Source organism: Zingiber officinale, chromosome 1B, assembly GCF_018446385.1.
Source record: "Zingiber officinale cultivar Zhangliang chromosome 1B, Zo_v1.1, whole genome shotgun sequence".
In the NCBI taxonomy this organism is placed as follows: domain Eukaryota; kingdom Viridiplantae; phylum Streptophyta; class Magnoliopsida; order Zingiberales; family Zingiberaceae; genus Zingiber; species Zingiber officinale.
The window spans coordinates 19,964,947-19,985,912 of record NC_055986.1 but is presented as its reverse complement, the minus strand read 5'-3'; the positions used below and the strand labels follow the sequence as shown (position 1 = coordinate 19,985,912).

The 20,966-nt window shown below is 37.7% G+C and overlaps 1 protein-coding gene across 2 annotated transcripts; it reads right to left on the bottom strand.

The window, feature by feature from the left end:
* Positions 1-8,163: 8,163 nt before the first annotated feature.
* LOC122052175 (FCS-Like Zinc finger 10-like) lies at positions 8,164-10,749 on the bottom strand. Of its 2 annotated transcripts, XM_042613590.1 has the most exons (4): positions 10,575-10,749; positions 10,047-10,249; positions 8,781-9,861; positions 8,164-8,687 (listed from the first exon to the last, which is right to left on the bottom strand). In XM_042613590.1, the coding sequence occupies exons 3-4, from the start codon at positions 9,803-9,805 to the stop codon at positions 8,528-8,530; spliced, it is 1,185 nt and encodes a 394-aa protein (XP_042469524.1). In that variant the 5' UTR covers positions 9,806-9,861; positions 10,047-10,249; positions 10,575-10,749; the 3' UTR covers positions 8,164-8,527. The 2 variants fall into 2 exon arrangements, with proteins under 2 accessions (XP_042469524.1, XP_042469517.1); XM_042613583.1 differs by lacking the exon at positions 10,047-10,249.
* Between the last annotated feature and the right edge of the window lie 10,217 nt (positions 10,750-20,966).

The following is a 20,966-nucleotide window of genomic DNA, read 5'->3' as shown; positions in this document are numbered from 1 at the left end:
GATCAGGACACTCCCTGACCGATCAGGACGTTCCCTGATCGGTCAGGATTTCTCCTGATCGGACAGCCGTCCGATCTTATGCTCTAATCACCCTCTTTAACTTCCCCCAACCCTTTCTCCTCTCATTTCACGCCAAAGAACCCTAGCCGACATTCTCCTCAGCACTCTCCTCAGTTCCGATTCTTCTCTCCACCTTCTCCGAAAGCTACAAATGGCGCCCAGGTAACTCCTTTTTCCTTCCCGAAATATGTTCATTGTTGGCATTTTGGTTTCATTTCTCACTGAATCTCTGTATATTGTCTCTTGTCTCGGTTCTTGATTGTTTGGGGCTCCCGTGCACTCTCACTTGTCCCGATCATGTCCCATTTTTGGCCTATTTAGGAAGAAATCAGCCGATGAGGGTACTTCTAAGTCATCTGCTGAGAAATCCAAGTCCCAGGCACCCTCCCGACCTCAACCTTCCTTTTCTTCGAGATTCCCGAACCCACAGTTTGAACAAACGTTTCAACAGAGGACATTCAAGCTACTCCCATGTCGATCTGTGGATCGAAAGTACATGGATGAATTTTGTCCCTCTGTATCCGAAACCCTGGCATATTATAAACTTGACTCATTAGTCTACCTAGAAAGGGACATCAACTATAACCTAGTATCTGAATTCTACAACAATCTTCATCAGACCAGTGATGGTGCTTATAGAACCAGAATCGCTAAGAGAACTATCGATTTCTCCGTCGTAGAATTCTTTAGGTATCTAGGTTGCCGAATGTGTTCAGGAGATCCTTTTCCCATTTATCCTGATTTACCAGACCCATTACCTCCTCCACTTGATGTATCACCTGACACTATCTATGAGTATTTCTTTGGACACCCTAGACCGGATGGACTGGATGAGTTGGATGTCGAGTTTCCTACTTTTGCGGCTCTGAGACTATCTCCTCCTGACTATATTCTTTTTAAGATAGTCACAAACTGTCTTCTTCCAATCACATCCAAACCTCTAGCAGAGATCCGACCATACCACTGCCTGATGCTTTATGGTTTGCGTCGGCGTCTCGATTTTGATATCATGTCGAGCATCTATTCTTCGATCATCTCATATACTCAGCCTAGCAGCTCCACTATTTATATGCCTTATGGGCATATAATTACAGATTGGCTCGAGACCCTTCTGATAGATGTGTCTAAGGGTAGGATAGTGAAGATGGTCAAACAGGATTGTAGACTTGGGAAACGGGCATTTTCCAAGTCCAGTATCTTGGGACAGAATGGGACTGTTCGATGGAAGGATGGGAGAGGTCTGGGAGAGTTACCACGGGCACTTCCTCGACAGGTTACTGCTCCTCCTCCTGTTGCTGATGAGGTCTACCCTGACCTGGGATGGCAGATTGCGGAGCTGGAGAGCCGCTTCGATCGGCACGATGAGCTACTGGCTGCTGAGCTCCATGGACTGCGCGTTCGGATCAACCAGCGCTATGATGATCTACGCAGTCAGCAGATGGTGACGCAGTATTTCTCGGGCCATCCACCTTCGAGCTCCAGCATGCCGCCTCAGGGTTACATGCCTCCCGCAGATGATGATGATGTTCCTCGTGTTGAGGACATTAATTGATACATTCTGTTTGTCACTTTGACTGTCTGTGTTTTGGATGCTATTTTGTTGGATATTTTTGTATAACCTGGATATTTTCTTATTTCATCTATTTATGCTGCTCATTTTCCTGTTTTTCTTTATGTGTCATTTCCTATTGTCTATTGATATGCTGTTCATATGCTTTATCTTGACTGCCTCTTATTTCTTTATTACTGTCTCATAATACACTTAGAGGGAATTCCAGGTGCATTAAGAAAAAAACAGTATGGGTTAAGGGGGAGTCTTTTGAGTCTTATCACCCCATTCGCACCTTTTCGGTGTTTGACAAAGGGGGAGAGGATATCTAAGTTTAGAGATGTATGAAGGTTTAATTTTAGGGGAGAAGATAACGGGGAGGATCTTGATTCCCGTTATTGACATCCTTACATCGTGGTGTATTCATCTTAGAGGGAGGATCTTGATTCCCCTAAAATTATGAAAATAAGAACATTTCTGATCTAAACTTAAATCGTGTTGTCAAACAACAAAAAGGGGGAGATTGTTGATACAGTCTGACCTGGCTGTTGTTTTGATGTTGACACTGATTTAAGTTTGTATCAGATGTTAATTGAACTCGGATTGATTACTGATCAAGGTTGATCATGTGGAAGGGAAAAGTCCAAGTTGGAAACTTGGCACGCGAAGTCGGAGAGGGCTCGGTAGCTCATTCTCTGGACCGGACGAAGTCGGAGAGGGCTCGGTAGCTCGTTCTCCGGACTAGGTCGGAGAGGGCTCGGTAGCTCGTTCTCCGGACCATGTCAGAGAGGGCTCGGCAGCTCGTTCTCTGGACCGGACGAAGTCGGAGAGGGCTCGGTAGCTCGTTCTCCGGACTAGGTCAGAGAGGTCTCGGGAGCTCGTTTTCTGGACCGGATTAGGTCAGAGAGGGCTCGGTAGCTCGTTCTCGGACCAATCCTAGTATCACATAGGCGTTGGATCGGTCAACAGACCGATCCAGTGATACTTTGGATGACTGATCGATCCGCAGACCGATCTAGTGAGACTAAATTTTCTGATCGGTCTGGTGACCGATCAGTAACCACACAGAAGCATTCTGTGGGATATCTGATCGGTCTACAGACCGATCAGCATGAAGGGATCAGAATCACTGGGACTCAAAACGATAGAGGGGGATCGGTCTGTGGACCGATCCACCCATAGTCTGATCGGTCCACATACCGATCAGACCCCTTCCAGACCGATCAGGCTGTTGTCTGATCGGTCCAAAGGTCTGTGATCGGTCTGCTGACCGATCCACAGTTAAGTTCATTGTGCATGCGCTTTCTCTGATATTTTCTGATTCGCACTTCTTTTTGCCCATCTCTATTTAACCTTCTGCTGTGAGTCTTTTGGAGATACAGGTTGCAGGTACCATACCAGTGCTTAGTTTCAAATTAAGCCTCATCAAAGGAATGAGACAAAGGATCTTTCCACTGCTTTCTCTGTGTCAAATGCATTTGAAGCAGCAACGGCTACAGGTTGCGATTGGCTGTGTTTCTGGCAGTGATCAGGCGGCGATTGGCTTAACTCCTGGTGATTGGTTCGAGCTCAGAGGCACCAGTGAAGACCGTGGTTCTATTGGTGTGAGCTCAGAGAATCAGAAGAGGAAGAGAAGCGATTGGCGACTCCGTAGCTTGCAGCAGGGATTCGGTGCAGGCTGATCGAATGCAGAGACATAAGAAGCAGTGTATGCTGGAAAGAAGAAGAGAACGTGAAGCAAGTGAAAAACTGTGTGTGTTTCGGTTGAGAGCTTGCTGTGTTCTTGGACTCTGTCTTCATCATCTTCGTGGCTGTGAGCTTACTTCGATTTTCTTTGAGCCACTGTGATCTGTAAGTCTTGTGTGCTTCATTTTAAATCTGTTCGAAGACTTTGTGGAGAGGTTTCTCCACCGAGAAGGAGAGCTTCATTAGCCGGTGTCATCCGGGGTGTGATCTACCGAAGATCAAGGGCTCGTCCACCTTACGGACACGCCGAGGAGTAGGGGCAAGTTATCCCCGAACCTCGTATATCTTGTGTTAGTGGTGCTTGGTTCTTTTCTCGTATAATTTCTTTTTGTTTGCTTATTTTCCGCTGCGCTAACAAACTCGCTTAGAATCTTTGTGAAAAGATTAAGATTTTGGTGGAGGCTATTCACTCCCCCCTCTCTAACCATCCAAAGGATCCCAACAATATCTTCTATTATTTCTCTCTTCCTTGGTGGTGGTCGACCCTCTCATCTTCCTCTTCCCCTATTCTTCTTCTTAAGTGGTCGGCGGCATCATCTTCTTGGAGAGATCTTGGTGGTCGGATTTTGCTTGGAGAAGAAGAAGAGATAGGAGACATTGTTTCCTAGCATCCCTTGGAGCTTGATTGGTGGCAAAAGTTCTTCATCTCTAGAAGACTCTTGGTGGCCGAAACTTGCAAGAAGAAAAAGGAAGCTTGGGTGGATTCTCGTCTCGGTAGATCGTCGCCCACACGACGTCCGAGATAAGAAGAGGAATACGACAGAAGATCGTGAGGTCTATAAGCTATAAAAGGTATAACTAGTTATTAGTTTCCGCATCATAACTAGTTCATCCTTTTATTTAGATCTTGAAATACCAAACACAAGAGGCTAATGAATCTAGGTAATCGAATTTATGTTTTCGATTTTGTGTTTCTTTTGTTTTTCAAATTTGTGATTAGATTGTTCTTTTTTGTTAAACCTAGGGTTACTATAAGGAAATTAAATATTAAATTTCGTTGAAAGGCTTTGTCTAGGAAGTGGTGAATGCTCCCATACCCAAGAAGGCCTAGTGCCTCGCCATGTTTAACTTGGAAGTTGATCTCTGAAATTAATATTTAATTGAATTTGTAATATGGGTGGATTTGGATCAATAATGTTAAGCATCGTTTGCAATCCAAGTCTAAACCACTAAGAACAAATAAGTTGAATTTGGAATCAATAATGTTAAGTTCTATTTGCGATTCTAAATTTAATTTCTAAAGAACACAATAGGTTGTTAGGAAAGGTTCAGGACTTGTACAAAATTTTTGTACAGGGAAATCGGTACGATATTCCGAGTAGCAACCAACAGAGTGTACCTTAGCGAATCTTGGTTGCTTACCGTTTCTCCGATATTTGAAATTCTGGTGATGAGCTCCTTAATCCTTGAGTGAAGATGTGCAATCATTTCGTCTTCTTCAAATCGCAGGTTGGTGAGCTGGTTGTGAAGTAAGTCTCGTCTCGCAAGTTTGGCTTCGGACGTCCCTTCGTGTAGCTTAAGGAACTTCTCAAAAAAGCTCCTTTGTTGAGTTGTAGGTGTCGATCCAGTTGACTTCTTATGGCAGAAGGACGCTCAGTAGATGAAACTCTGCTTTGTCGTTTGCCACGTAGTCGACCTGCTCCTTTTTCATCCACTGTATTGTTCCTTACCTTCGGGTACTACAAAATCGAACTTCATTATTAAAAGTAATTCAAAGCCAGTTTTGAAGAATACCTGCATTCACTTTTTCAGTTAAACCAAATCAAGTTAAGTTAAACAAAACCAAGTTAAGTTAACCTAAACCAAGTTAAACTAAACCAAGTTAAGGATGGGTGGATGCGAGGCTTTATATAGAGGCTACAACAGGGACCTAGAAGAGAAATTAGTTTAAGCCTCCTGATGGGCTTGGGCTTTCTGTGTTCGGCCCGAACACTCAACTCAAGTCCATCAATAATAACTCATACCACTAAAGGGTTATTATTGAACTACCGCACCAATCCCATATTATAATATGGGTTCCTTCTTATCATGAGTGCGTTAATCTCCCTGTGTTTAAGAGATAGTATTGATGTATGAAACTTGGGATAAACACAACATCCTTTTCTTGCGATCCCTTATTACTTTGATCTCAAGAATATGTCCATATTCTCCCAAGTTCTTCATATCAAACTGCTTGGGCAACCATACCCTTATGTCTGACAACACTTTGATATTGTTACCAATGAGTAAAAATGTCATCTACATATAGTATAAGAAATACCACAACGTTTCCGTCACTTTTCTTGTATACACAAGACTCATTCGGACACTGAATGAATCCATAAGACTTGATCACTTCATCAAACTAGATGTTCCAAGATCTTGAAGCTTGCTTCAGTTCATAAATGGACCGATTGAGCTTACATACAAGATGCTCTTTATCCTTCGCAATGAATCCCTCTGGTTACTTCATATTGATGTTTTCTTCAAAACTTCTATTAAAAAAAATTATCTTGACATCCATTTACCAAACCTCATAATCTATATAAACGACAAATAAACGCTAATACACTTGTGGGATTCGTCGTAATCTATTCATATATTTTCTCTAATTTTAAATTTTCGAGTTATCAAATATTTTAGTCTTTTAGAGCTTAAGCTAATGCCAAATAGATATTATGGTACTCTTAAAATTCTGTCTGATTTGTATTTATTTATTTATTTCTCATCCTCGATGATTATAAAATATTTTTTTGGCCCCAAACTGTTTGATATATTTAGAAACGTCAAATCCGAGTTTGTGCCCTCGCAAGCTTGCACAGTGCTACTCCATCCCCGTGAGATTGCGCAGTGCCAAATTGCATTGAATGGTCTGATGGTCTGATGGAGATGATGTTCTACGTGAAGAAACAGAGGCACATAGCGTGGCCGTGACGACGCGAGGATTGGCATTATTCAACTGCAGGCTGCAGCTGCGCCTGCGCGTGTGACAGTACCGCACTGTCCCACACTGCACAGTGCACGGGCAGCACAGCATGCACGCGCGACCTCAGACAGGTTCGTACGAATTTGTCCCCGGATCATCGCCGCGCGACATTGGATTCCCTTCCGGCCCCCTCTCATCGATCGCGATATGCGCGGGCTTCGTCCCGTAGCGGAATTTGCCTAAAAAGCAACGACTTCCTGCATCAAGTCTCTTATTTTAATCTGTTAACGTGAGAATGTGCTTATATTTTATGTCAATCAAATCATGATAATATTCAGTTGATTATCTAGATATTCATAATTTGAACTTCAATTACAACTTATTTATAAAAAAAAATTTTAAATGAAAGACGTAAACAAATGATGTTAAATTTTTAGATTGACCGTCGCGTGCGCTTCTCGATTTATCCTGATAAAAAAATTTTCATAAAACTAAACCACTCAGAGATAGAGATTAACTGCATTATCAAATTTTTTTCCTCTAGGACCAAATTCTTATGCTTACCCGTTATTCGGATGTTAAAGTCAGATCTGTCTCTTTTTTTTTAAAAAAAAAACAAATTTGCTATTAATTCAACAGACAACATGATATGAAGAAATTAGAATGTTGTTTGGTGGATCAACCTAATATCTAATAGATTTTAGATTTTTAAGGCATAAGAGAAAATTCCCATTTAGAAAATATAAATTTAATTAAATAAATAAACAGGTACTTATTTACCTATGGTTTGACTATAAGTTGTGAAATATTTCAATCCTATTTAAGATGTTTTAGAAATAGAGAAGAAGCTCAATTGAATATTTGCTAATATGAAATGCTCTGTTTGGATAATTTGTCTCTGTTTTTCGTACCTTACAAGTGTCATTTTGCAGATTTTTTTTTTTTTATAAGAACTTGGCCTTTATTTTTCGTTTCCCCGTATTCTTCGGATACTGTGTTAAATATTCTCCAACTCCTTAATCAGCGCCTGCAATCGTTGGAGCAGGTGTGTAGCAAACTGGAGCACATCATGAGCACATCGTGACAATATGACAACGGCTTCATTGCCTTCCTGGCTCAGGGTTCTCCTTGACATGCATAAACGATGAATTTTCACCACTGAATTCCCAGTGAAAACTACAGTGCCATAAGTCCCAGTGATAACACACTTGCAGGCGGTTGAATGAGTTTCCAACCGAATACTGACACCTATTTCAGATCAACATCATAAAAAAAATATTAAAAAAAAAAGAAGAGGAACATAAAAAATAAATACGATAGACAAGTGGTTACCAAAGTCAGAGCGATGTGATCTATCCACTAGACAAAAATCAATCAGTTGAAATGATAGTTGCTTCTTTCAAGCGTCCTTTCAACTGCCCGCTTTGTATCAGAAAATTGAATAAAGTTTCTCAGATATTGTTTTCGTGGGAGCATCAAATGATGCGACTAAACAAGTTTTTTGTTCGTCAATAATGAGCGAACCGCATCTCATTGAGCTGTCAGAATGATTTCGACTATAAGTTTTTATATGCTAGTCTCATCCAATGAACAAAATGGGACGGGAAACTGAAAAACATTTGGGTTTTTGTTCGATGTTGGCTTTGATTTATAACTTCACCCCAAACATAAATTAGGTTACAACAATGATTGATTGAATGCCGTCTAAATCAGAGTCTTTACCAGAAGAAAAAGCTATTGTCATGCAGCTTATTGAGTGCACCATAATGCAACTCACTGTTGGTCTATAATTGCGTTGAACTCTATTGACAATAATAAAATGCAGCTTCGAGGCTGTGATGCAAGTCGAGAACAGTGCATACATATTGGCAAAAGCCTTTACATTCTAAAGGGACAGTTCATGAGCAAGCAATGTTTTGCTCAAATATACTCATTAGAGGTCTGAATTGGTTGTACATCAATTCAGCTAATAAAAAAGCTGAAAAAAATGGTGAGCCATCATACCATCGGCTTACACCTTTTCTGATCAAAATTATTGCAACAGAGACTTCTTCAGACAGAGGGCAATTGCCTAGTATTTTTCATGACTCAATAACGGCATGCACGCTAAGATCAAATTAGCAAACACATGAATGTACACGGTGATCATCCATGGCCGCTAAAGATTCACACGGACAGCTCTCGATAGACAAATGATCACAGACTGTTTAGTGTTTATCGTAGCAATCTCAGCATCAGATATGGAATGCAAGTTGAAAAATTGAAAATCAACTAGCATGTGGAGCCATGGCTGTGTCCTCGAAAAAGATTGCCTCGTAGAAGGATGGACCAGGAGGAGAAGACGAAGCAATAGTAGCCTTCTCCGACTCTTCGTCGTTCAAAATTTCTCTGTCACGGCAGTCACTGCTGCAGAAAGCTCTATCACCCCTGAAACATTATTATACAGTGTAGCATTTAGAAAGTTCGGTTGCTTCTCAGAGCATGACGAGAAATTAACTGACATATGGAAATGAAACTGACCTATACATGTATATATCTTTCCCCTCTTCCAGCTTCTTATTGCAGTACAAGCAGAGGCTGAGAAAGTCATTGGAGGAACTAGGAAGAGAATGTTTAGAGGACTTCAAAGGCCAGGCATAAGTTTCCTGGTCTTTACCGTTCTTATTCTTATAATTTTCTGGAGGAAAGCTGGGGCTTTCAATTATACAATCTCCAAAAATGTGAGTTGTTTTAGGGTTTGGGCCATGAGATATAATGCAAGTGTAGTCCTCGGATCGCTCCATTTCGCTGGCTGAAATTGACGTGATGATTCTTGAAGATGAGCCGATCGATGCAGGGATGAACTTAGCATATTTGTCAAAATTGATGCTCCCCATTGCACTCTTTGAATCTAATGGAAAGACTTGAGAATTGGACAGTGGAGAGGATGATCCACTTATTTCTGCAGAGCAAGATCTCAGCAACCCAAAATCTCTGGATTCTGATTCAGCTCCTTTGGATTCAAGAGTCATCCTCGAGTTCCTTCGGAGATCAGTTGATTTATTGTGGCACTGTGAATAAATCCCATAGTCTTTCGGCAAAGATTTGGGGGCTTCACCAGAGGGATTGGTGTGAGATTTGGGGCATGAGATGTTGATTCTCATCTGTGGACCGAACAAGATGTTCCCACTCCCTGACAGTCCCAAGAACTCCCCTGAAGACTTGCTGTCATCGCTCAGAACATCCACCAGACTCAGGCCTACCTTGTTACAGTCCCAGCATTTGGGCTTCCAGTCAAGGCTGGTCGATTTAGGGAAACCAAGAAAAGAGTTGCCAGGGTTGGAGCAGTTCTTGAAGTCTAAAGGGGAAGTAGGGCTCCTGCCTGATTCACAATCTGATAAGCCTTTGGAATTGGAGTTCATAAAGAGTCCAGGAACACTGAAGAGGGAGGTGTTCCTGGCCTTCTGAATCAGGCCATTAGAGGAGAACCGAGAATCTGAAAACGAATCAGATGACAGCTGCCCTGTGCTCTGATCTTTACGGACCTTGTTCATTGCCCTCAGCATATCTTGAAGGCTCTGCTCCCTTACTCTACCCAGTTCTTGAGTTCAAGACAACGATCCTGAAAACAAATTGATCACGGAAAACTAGTTCAGCAAGCCATTCAACGAACAGGTGCAACTTTTCAGAGACGACGGAAAATAAACATCCTTCCTTTTGTTTTTCCTATTTTTTCTGGAGTAGTGAAAGTTGAATTTTCTTTCTTTTTTTCTTTGTTTTTTTTTAAAAAATGAAATTCATACTCACATGAAGGATAACCAGCAAACTTCAGCATCAATCAAGATCCTTTAAATTTACACCCAAATCATTCAACGTGATAGAAAATGAACGGGGATTTCAAGGATCGCGTCACCGAATGGGAAAAACAGAACATGAAGCGATTACGTAAAGAAGAAAGGAAACTCTTTATCAAATTAACAAGAACATGCTAATTCAGAGTTCCATCCTGACTGCAAACAAATAAGAAAAAGAAGAAGAAAGAATAAGATATCTTGACGCTTAAAATGCCAAACATCAGATGGGAAAAGACATTCCAGAGAGGCTGAGAGAGAACATATTCATCACACTCATAAGCAAGAAAACAAATCGTCAAATTAATAGCAGGAACCATAGAAACCAGTTCATCTTCCAAGCAAGACCAAACTTTTGGGGGGGAAACATTTCAAGGCAAAATTTATTGATCCCAAATGCTCCAAGAAATGCACCGATTGAAATAAGAAACGCATGAGTAAAGCGTGCGCGAGCTCCAATCGAAGAGTAGGGGTAACACCCCACCTTTGTTTCCTCCCACCTTGAGCTTCCTTCCTCACAGAGAGAGGTCTATTCTCAGACGGACATGGCGATGGAGGAGGGTGCAGCGAGGAGAAGCCAATAAAAACAGGCAGGAAGCAAAGGCATCAATGCTAGCTTCCACTGTACTCCTCTTCTCTCTCGTCCCTGATTTGTCTGCATGTACAAAATCAAAGCAGTAGAGTTGTTATATGCATTTGACAAGCTTAATGGCGTGTTTCAGTACACATTGCTTACGAAAACGTAATTAAGCTGGATTTGTAAGATTAAACCTTCGTAATAATATTATTAAATGAATTTAATTAATCACATATCTATAAATAAATAAATAAATAAATTTGTCAGCCCTGAGTGGATTCACTGCTTTTCCGTAGGTCCTAGAAAAAGCAGGCGTTTAAGAAAAACAAAAATAAAGAAATAAAGGGCGTTTATAAGTAATAAGACATTAGAAAAGCGGCTTTGCCAGTTTTAATTGTACCCATGTTTGTAAATAAGACGATTCCATTCACCTTAACCAAACACACACTTTGGCACTTCACTAGGTAAAGGAAAAGTTCTAGGCTTTTGATCAGAAGCATTTAACCAGTCAATTACCCCTTTTTCAGGCGCTTCCTAATGGATTTTATTTGTGTTTGAACTGAACCTAATTAATCTTTGTCCCGTTAAGATATTCAGAAGATAAAAAGGAGGAAAGAGATGTGGCACAATCATATGGAAGGACAGACTCGGTAGGATCTTTAATCATTTCTTCACACAGCACATATGACTGCTCCCATGCCGCAGTTATATTTCAATTTTTTAAAAAATATTTTACTTTTATAATTTCACCGACTCTCTTTATATTTTCCAAACTGCAATTTCTCCACTTTTCGTCGCTTTGCGTGACATGAGACTTCCGCGGTTTCAGTTTCTCTCCCCAGGAGAGGACAACCGACAACGACCCGAAACACGAGGCAAATCCAACGTCGTCTGTCGTAGATTCCCTGCCGGTTTCCGGCATATGGACGGCCTGGATCTGCTGACGCAAAAGGCTATGTCGCTGCCCCAGGGGCTGTCGGGCCCAACCCGCACGTGCGTTGCGCCTGTGGATCGTGGTTTGCGTCGAAGGTCGTAGCTCGAGAACAGATCTAGTTAAAGGAATTAAATCGACGGCCTAGATCATCAAGGTATTTTTCTCTGTTCCTATGCGAGTGCCCCCGCTTCACGGGCAACGAGATATTCCCGCATATTTACGTGCGCGTTGATTTTGTTATTATTTGATTGAATCGAAGACTGTAGAAGGAAGTGGATGGAAGGAAGGGCACTTGAGACGTTCATGTGAGTATGTTCCTATTTAGTACGCCTTATTTATGATTAAAATTATTCCTAATTACTCCTCGCACTCGTATCCGTGTTCAAGGACGACGGGCCAATTAAACTGAACTAATTCAGTCGAAACATACATATTAATATAAAGAGTATTACAGGATAAAGTCTACTTTGAGCTTGTCGATCTCCATAATCCAACACTATGCGGGTGCGGTCTCTCATGTAATAGATCACAGTGCGTACCTGCATTTCGAAGCCCTAAAGATCCTAGTTATGCTCGACGACCACTTGGATTCCACGAATGTGTTAAATGCTGTGTGATGATTATCACGACAAAGCTACAAATTTTCAAAACAGATGCTTGATAATGCTGCCATTAAACAATGCGACTAATTAGTTGCCCAGCTGACTTTATTTGGCTGACATAATACTTTAGGTGGGCGCCTTTAAACAATACTAATAATTAGTAAATCTAGTTGATTAGATTTAGGGTCCAGTCAATTGGATGTAGTCATAGATACTCAAGTATTTATGAGTAAATCCAGTTGATTGAAATGCTCAAAATTTAAAATTTATGGTTTAAGGCACAGTTGATTTTTACTTCCTTGCATACTTTTATGGTGCATGATTGAGAACCACCGTGTCAAAATAGGACTGATATATTTTTTTTTGATCCTAAACAAAGAAATACACAAACAACAAAGAAAAAAATACAGGATTATCGATGAAAATATCCATTGATCTTTTGTTGAAATATGACTCTACCGATAAATTACCGATGAAATTATAGGTATCATGAGATGATTTGTTAGAAATAGGATTACCGACGGAATATGCTATTCCGTCGGTAATATTCTACCAACAGATTCGATTTCTATCGGTAAAGACATCGGAACAGTGTTAGCCAACTAGGACCGTCATAAATAGATTATCGACGAAACAGAGGTTTCCATCGGTATTTACCGATGAAAACGTAACTTCCGTAGGTAAATACCAACGGTATCGAAATATCGACGGAAACCAAAGCTTCCGTCGGTAAATTTTTTTCGATAATTACCGACGGAATATATTTTCCATCGTTATTCCTTTGGTAGACAAAAAAAAATGCACAGTTACAATCTGCTTTAGCGCTTACCCTATTTACAATTTCCAAATTTCCAAAACCATCGCAGACAATGGCATTATAATCCATTACATACAATCCACACACTACTAAAACTTTTGGGGACAAATTTTGGGCCGAATTATAAAAAAAAATTCGTTGCAAAATTTTTTGGGACGAAATCAAGGACGAAAATTTTTTCGTCCCAAAATGGTTGATGCCAACTTTTGGAACGAATTATGATTTGTTGCAAATTTAGCAACGAATTTGGGGACGAAATTGGCGACGAATAAAATTTTCGTCCCCAAATTCGTTGCAAAAAAGCATACAAATTTGCAACGAATAATTTTTTTTTACAAACTTAGCAACGAATTTGGGAACGAATTCTCATAATGGTTTGTTGCAAATTTGGCAACGAATTTGGGGACGAAATTGGCGACGAATAATATTTTCATCCCCAAATCCGTTGCAAAAAAACATACAAATTTGAACGAATACTTTGTTTGTTGCAAACTTAGCAACGAATTTGGGGACGAATTCACATAATTTTTTGTTGCAAATTTGGCAATGAATTTGGGGACGAAATTGGCGACGAATAAAATTTTCGTCCCCAACTTTGTTGCAAAAAAACATACAAATTTGCAACGAATAATTTTTTTGTTGCAAACTTAGCAACGAATTTGGGGACGAATTCACATAATTTTTGTTTCCAAATTTGTCTCTATTTTTGCAACAAATTTGGGAGCAAATTCAGTGACAAATTATTTTTTGTTGCCAAGTTTGTCCCTAATATTGCACCGAATTTGGGGACAAATTCGGTGACAAAATATTTTTTGTTGTCATTTTTGTCCCTAATTTTGTAACGAATAATAAATTTGTTGCAAAAATGGCAACGAATTTGGCAACAAAAATTGCCAACGATTTAAATTTTCGTTGCCAAATTCGTTGATAAATTTCATAAGCATTTGCGACGAATTTGGCAACGAAAATACTAATTCAATTAATAAATAAATTTTCGTCCCAGATTCTGGGACGAAAATAAATTTGTCCCTAATTACGATAGAATCGAGACAAATCATTTTCGTCGCCAAATTCATCCCTATATTAAATATTTTTTCCAGATTCAATTTATTTCTGCAATTCAATCCATAGATACATAAACAACAAATTCAAATAACATATAATATACATTCAACACATCCTAATTTCACATACAGTATTAATAATTGAACTCAACTCATAATTCAACAAATATATAAAGATCTCAACAAATTTTACAAGATCTATCTTGTTCAAGCTTCTAGAAAATATTATACAAAGTTCAACAACCCAATGTTATATAAACATTAACAACAACAACCCAATGTTATATAAACATTAACAACAACAACCCAATATTATACTAAGTCCATCATCCATCCAAGAAGGTAAATAAACTAAGAATACATCAAATCATCTTTGTCTGTCACAAAAGCTTTGCTCTCCATCAAATCTCCTTTGCCTACATAACAACAAACAAATAAACCAGATCATGTGTAACAAGAAAGATTGTAAATATGATACGATATGGGCATGTAACAAGAACGATTGGAAACAAGACATAACTGTGAAATTCCTTAAACATTCAAATAAATGTCCTATTTACCAACGATATGAAGCATCCATGTCATAGCAACGGTAAATAAAATTATAAGAATTATCTTGAAGCTAAGTACAAGTATCGTAACTATGAGACAACCTAATATAATTGGCACATCATAGAGAGAGAGAGAGAGAGAGATTGTGTAGTATGGTATTAGGGTTCAAATTTCCTCACTTTGTTCACTTTATTTTCATTTTAATTTGCTGAATTTATAATTTTGTCCTTGGTTTGGTTGTGTTTTGGTGTTTAATGTAAACTAAAGAATGTTTAAAATAATTGTTCCTTTCATTGTGTTAACTAGTTGACAATTTCATATGATTAGCTTTAGCACATCTTTAACAACTCTTTGCAAAATATTAAGGTAGGAGGATGCATCGTTATCTAATAAAGAATTTTAGAATGGTGTGATATAATTCTAGATGAAATATAGAACTTTTATGTATCTATATAGTTTTGAGACTGTACATAAATCAAATTCAGAACTTTTATATATCTGAATATGCCATGAAAAGAATAATTAAAAAATATATAGTTTTCTATCTATTTTTCCTCTATACAAAAGTTATTTATTTTATGGTGGTGTTCTTTATTCTATAAATTGTAATTGCACCATTAGATAATAAAGTGGGTTGGATCAGTTTAATAATATTTTCACTAGCAATGTCAACATCTTTGGTACCAACTTTGATAATGCCTTGTGGTATTTTTCTAGATTTAGAATTTTTTTAACCTTGCACACTTTTGCTTATTTTCTGTTCTGGATGATTCTTGAAAACTCACCTATGCATAAAATAATAGTCATGCTTCTGTGGTTTAAACATACATGTAACAATCTTAAAAGCATAGTTAACATGTGGATTTTTGTTTCAAGTGTATGAATTTTATAAATCTTAGTTGATATATATGTCTTTTTTTGAGGGGACAAGAGAGATGCAAGGACTTGGCTTTGTTTCAATTAGATTGTCTTTTAATACAGAAAAAAATGCATATCATGAAAAAAAAGTTGATTTATGGTTTGATAGTTCTAAATTCAGATGTGTACAATTAATTTTGAAAATCTTAATTGGTATATTTTTTGGTTTCTTTTGCATAGCTATATTATCTTACAATTTAGATGTATATAAATAATTTTGAGATTTTGAACATAATATAGCGATGGATTGAATGTAGTAAATATTTTATTTTCAATTGGTTTTTTTTGTTTAATTGTTATCTTAAATATTGTAAATAGACAATAATTTTCTTACAATGATAATGAGTTTTAACTATTGAAATTGTTATGATAATACCTATTTCACCATATCAATCAATAGCTACAAATATTCTATGTCCATGTGACATGGAGAGAATGAAAGGCAATCTTAAAATTTCCTAACATATGAAAATAGCTCAAATGAAGAAAACACAAACTAGTTAAGCTTAATTTGGTGATACTAGTCTTTTAGTACTCATAGTTACTTGGTTGCTAGGGAAATTGTAATCATAATTTGAAATTTGAACTAATAATGCAGTAGTAATAAATTTCAATAAATTAAAAGGAATTAGGAAAAAATAAATAAATAAATAAAATTAAAAGTTTAACATGTTACTTAATACTTACTTTTTTCTCCGACCTTTAGTTCGCCTCACCAACCCTGTTAAAAACAAATTGACAATATTAATTAAAATAAAAATTAGAAAAGTTAACAAGCCATTGATTAATGTGTAAAAAAGTAAACATGAGACAAATAATCATCATACATAATTAAAATCATCAAAAACCATCACCACCATCATCGTTATCATCATAAGCATAATCATCATCGTCATTGGGAGGATTCTGACTTTGAGCGGAGCTCAACTGAAGGTGTTGCATGATTAATTCTTGTTGTCGACGCATATCTCTAATATCTTTCTCCAAATTAGCCCGTTCTTGGTCTCTTTGCACCCTTTCTTGGTCTCTTTGCGATATTATTTCCTTTAGATTGCTAACCTCATCAGTCAAGGTATTTATTTGGGTCGTAAGTGCTGATGTGGAGGAAGATGTTCCAACTAATCTTTGGGTTCTACTCAAGGAACCCATTCCCAATATCCTTCCCCCTTTTGGTCCTCCACTGTTCTCTAACCATAAACTCAAATTATTGCCAACAGACTCCTCAAATCCCTGACTATCGATACCAGCTTGTGAGCATGTTTGGGCTAACTTGAGTTGATCATATTTTTCCTGTTTTGTAAAACACATACAATATTGATTAGATATAATAGAAACACATATAATATTAAGACAGTAATGGTACGTAACTAATTAAATTTAAACCATATATTAAGATAAAATAAATATTAATTCCAACCTTGACTGCTTTTGCTCTCGCCCCACTCCATGTGTTATTTTTTTTTAAAAAGTGCGAGTGAAAGTATCACTGAAAGAAGGTTCCTTCCCTATCTCCTTAATCTAAAAAAAAATTATTTCAAATAATGAAATAATTTGATATATATTAAAAATTTGTGAAAGAGTGAAAAAATTATCATTCTCCGTCTATGCTCATCTATGTTAATGGAGCCTCCCGCATATATAGAACTTGAGTCACCAGAATTGTGAGATTGGTTCATTCTATTTAGGTCACTCCTTTGCTTACTCTCCTCCGTTGCCCAAAATATAGTGATCCTCTCCCAATTTTCTTCTGTGATGAAGTTTGACTTTTTCCCCCGATTCTTTGCGTGACTTAATACATGTCTAATGTGATCGCCACATTTCTTTTTAAATATTCTTCGTATCTCCATTTCGTCATTCAGGTCCCAAGTATTTAAGCGCTGAAATGGAAATTTGTTTTATTATATATTAACTATAAAATTGAAGTAAACTCAAGAAAATATACTTTGAACTTGCTCCACCAAAGTTGTTTTGTGGCCGGTGGAGTGCTTGAATATGTCATAGAATCCCCGCCCCAATGGTTGTTCACAATTCTATTTATTTCTCGAACAACTTGAACCAGATTTTCAAATATGCATTAAATTACAAAATAACGATGTTAAATAATTAAGATAGGCCTAACAAATAAAATATTTTATAGTACTTACGAATCACCGATGGGGACTAAAGGAGCTCTATCATTCCTAAACTCAACAAATGAGTTTCTTGCTGAGTCAGGAGGATCTGAGTGGACAGGTAACTGCTCTGGGTATGGTACTTGCGGTGGCGAATATGAAATCGGTGCAGAAGGTACATGAGATGGGCCCGGCTGATGAAGGGGTGGCATAGGTATACTGGCAGGGGAATATGATGCCGGTGGAGAAGACACATGGGATGGTCCTGCCTGAGTAGGGGGTGCCATAGGTTCACTGGCAGGTGATGGATTTGTCTGGTCCTGTGGTCGCCGTCTACGTCCACCACGTCGAAATATATGCTGGAAATTCCAATAATTTGATAAAGTTAATTACAGATCTGATACATAACAAAGGATAATTAAAAACTTACCATTTTTATGTAAAGATTCTGGAAAAGGGGGGGAGGGGAAATTTATGAAATGTCACCTCTGATGACCTATAGGAACAAATACAATGTGTTAACAGATAAAGTAAATCAAATTATAAAAGAGACATTATATATAATAAATTATGAGAAATTTCTTTAAATAAGCTAACAAAACTTACCCATCATCAAAAATCAAAGTCATCATTGTCATTATCCTCCTCCTCCTCCTCTTCCTCCTCCTCTTCCTCTTCCTCCTCCTCATCATCATCATCAATTTCACTTCTATCCACGTTTATTACTACACCGTTGGGATCTTGTAAAGTTGGAATAATGTATTCCTCAGTCTGAAAGGTGTTTGAAACTTCCTCTTGTTGATATGTAATGTTTTCCCAACGTGCCTCAATTTTTTTTCTTGCTTTGGTTTTACAAACAGCCCACCAATCAATCTTATCGCGTTTCAAACTCGGATATGAAGAATAGAATACTTGAATTGCTTGTTGTGCCAACACAAATGGTTCATATCTCTTGTAAAATCTCTTATGATTTATTTCAACTAAATTATAATGTGGATGCACTTTCATCCCTCTAACAGGGTCAAACCATCGACACATAAATAATATAACTTTCATTTGTGGCCCTGGGTATTCTACTTCTATAATTTCATCCAACAAACCATAAAAATCATTGCTTGCACCTCCTTCATTGGATGACGATACGCATACTCCACTATTCATGGTATTCTTTCCCATTCCATAGTCTTGAGTATGAAAATTATATTCATTTATGAAATATGCTGGCCAAGTGCGTACGCATGAATTTGGACCCCATGATAGATGGATTAGCCATTCTTGCTCAAGGTGAGCTTGATTAGCTTGAACCTAAGGTCAAAACACAAATTGTTAAAAGTATGCATATGTATCAACAAAATATAGATTATTTACTTACATATGATTTGAACCATGCAGCAAATTCTTCTTCACAAAATCGATCGAACTCTTGTGTCGATAATTCAGAATATAAGTTGGTAAATATCCTACTCAAAAAAACATATTGTTACACAAACAATTGACAAAATAAAAAAATAAAAATAAAAATATATACTTACTCGTAATATGACAATACTTTTGGATAATTTAGTAAAATATATGTTTGGGCTGCCCGTCATTCTTTACCAGTTAAGTATCTTTGTTTACATGGTCCACTTGGTCGACCAAGGTAGTTAAAAATTGAAAATGAGGTAACATTTGGATCAATAGGACCCTCATCATTTCTGCCCGCTCTTCGCCTTTTGCATTGAACATGAGGTTCAAAATAATATGATGCAAAAGTGGTGACTTCCTCCACAATGTATGCATTAACAATAGATGCTTCAACTCGTGCTTTATTTTTCACTTTTTTCTTCAAATGATATAAGAATCTGTTGGAGATATATAAAATTATATTATATATATATATATAGAAGCAACTTTTTTTTTGCATTCAAACAGTCGAATTATACAAATAAGGCACTCTACCTTTCAAATGGATACATCCACCGAAATGGACGGGTCCTCCAACTTTGGCCTCATATGGCAAGTGAACCAAAAGATGCTCCATGGAGTCAAAAAAAGAGGGTGGAAATATCCTTTCCAAATTGCACAAAATGATTGGAATATCTCTCTCTAACTTCTCCATGTGTGAATGTCTCAAAACTGTTGAGCAAATATCATGTAGGAAAATACTTAACTCCGTAATTGCTCTCCATACAAATTGTGGTAAGAGTTCCTTAAAAGCAATAGGAATCAGTCTTTGCATTATGATATGACAATCATGACTTTTCATACCAATTAACTTCCATTCTTTCATATCGACACATCTTCCAAGATTAGAGACATACCCATCTGGAAATTTCAAAGATTTCAACCATTCACATAGGACACGTCGTTGATCCTTATTTAATGTATAAACTGCTTTTGGCTTTGGTCCCCTACTATTTTCATCGACATCAAGAGTGGGTCTTTTACATATGAGTCGCATATCTTTTCTTGCATTGAGATTGTCTTTTATTTTTCCGGTGATATCCATCACAGTATTTACCAGATTATCAAAAACATTCTTCTCAATATGCATTACATCGAGATTATGATGTATCAAATGACTAAACCAATATGGCAAATCCCAAAATATACTTCGTTTAGTCCATTTATGTGTACTCCCATATTCATATGTTGTACCATATGGTTGTTCAATAACAGATGGAAAGTGAAACACTCTATACCAAATATCTAGGTCTGTCAATCTCAATGGCGGAAGTGTTCTTTCGATCCTATTTTTAGTGAATTCATCTTTATTCTTCCTGAAATTATGATTTGTTGGTAAGAATTTTCTATGACAATCAAAATAACTTGGTTTCTTTCTGTGTTTCAATCTGAATAACTTTGATCTCTCCATACATATTGGGCATCCCAAGATCCCAGCAGTACTCCAACCTGATAGCATACCGTAAACTGGAAAGTCATTTATGGTCCAAAGAAGAGCAGCCTTCAGTATAAACATCTGGTTAGAATGAACATCGTATGTAGGAACACCTTCATCCCATAGTTGTTTAAGTTCTGCTATCAGGGGTTGCATATAAATATCTATTAACTTCTTTGGATTTTGCGGACCTGGTACAACCAATGTTAAAAACATATAAGGTGTTTTCATGCACATCCCAGGTGGAAGATTATACAACGTTAAGATAATTGACCAACAAGAATAATTTCTTCCCGATTTACCAAACGGAGCAAATCCATCAACACAGAGACATAATCTAATGTTTCTAGTCTCCTTTGCAAAATCTGGATATGTTCTATCAAATTTTTTCCATGCATCTGCATCTGATGGATGACACAT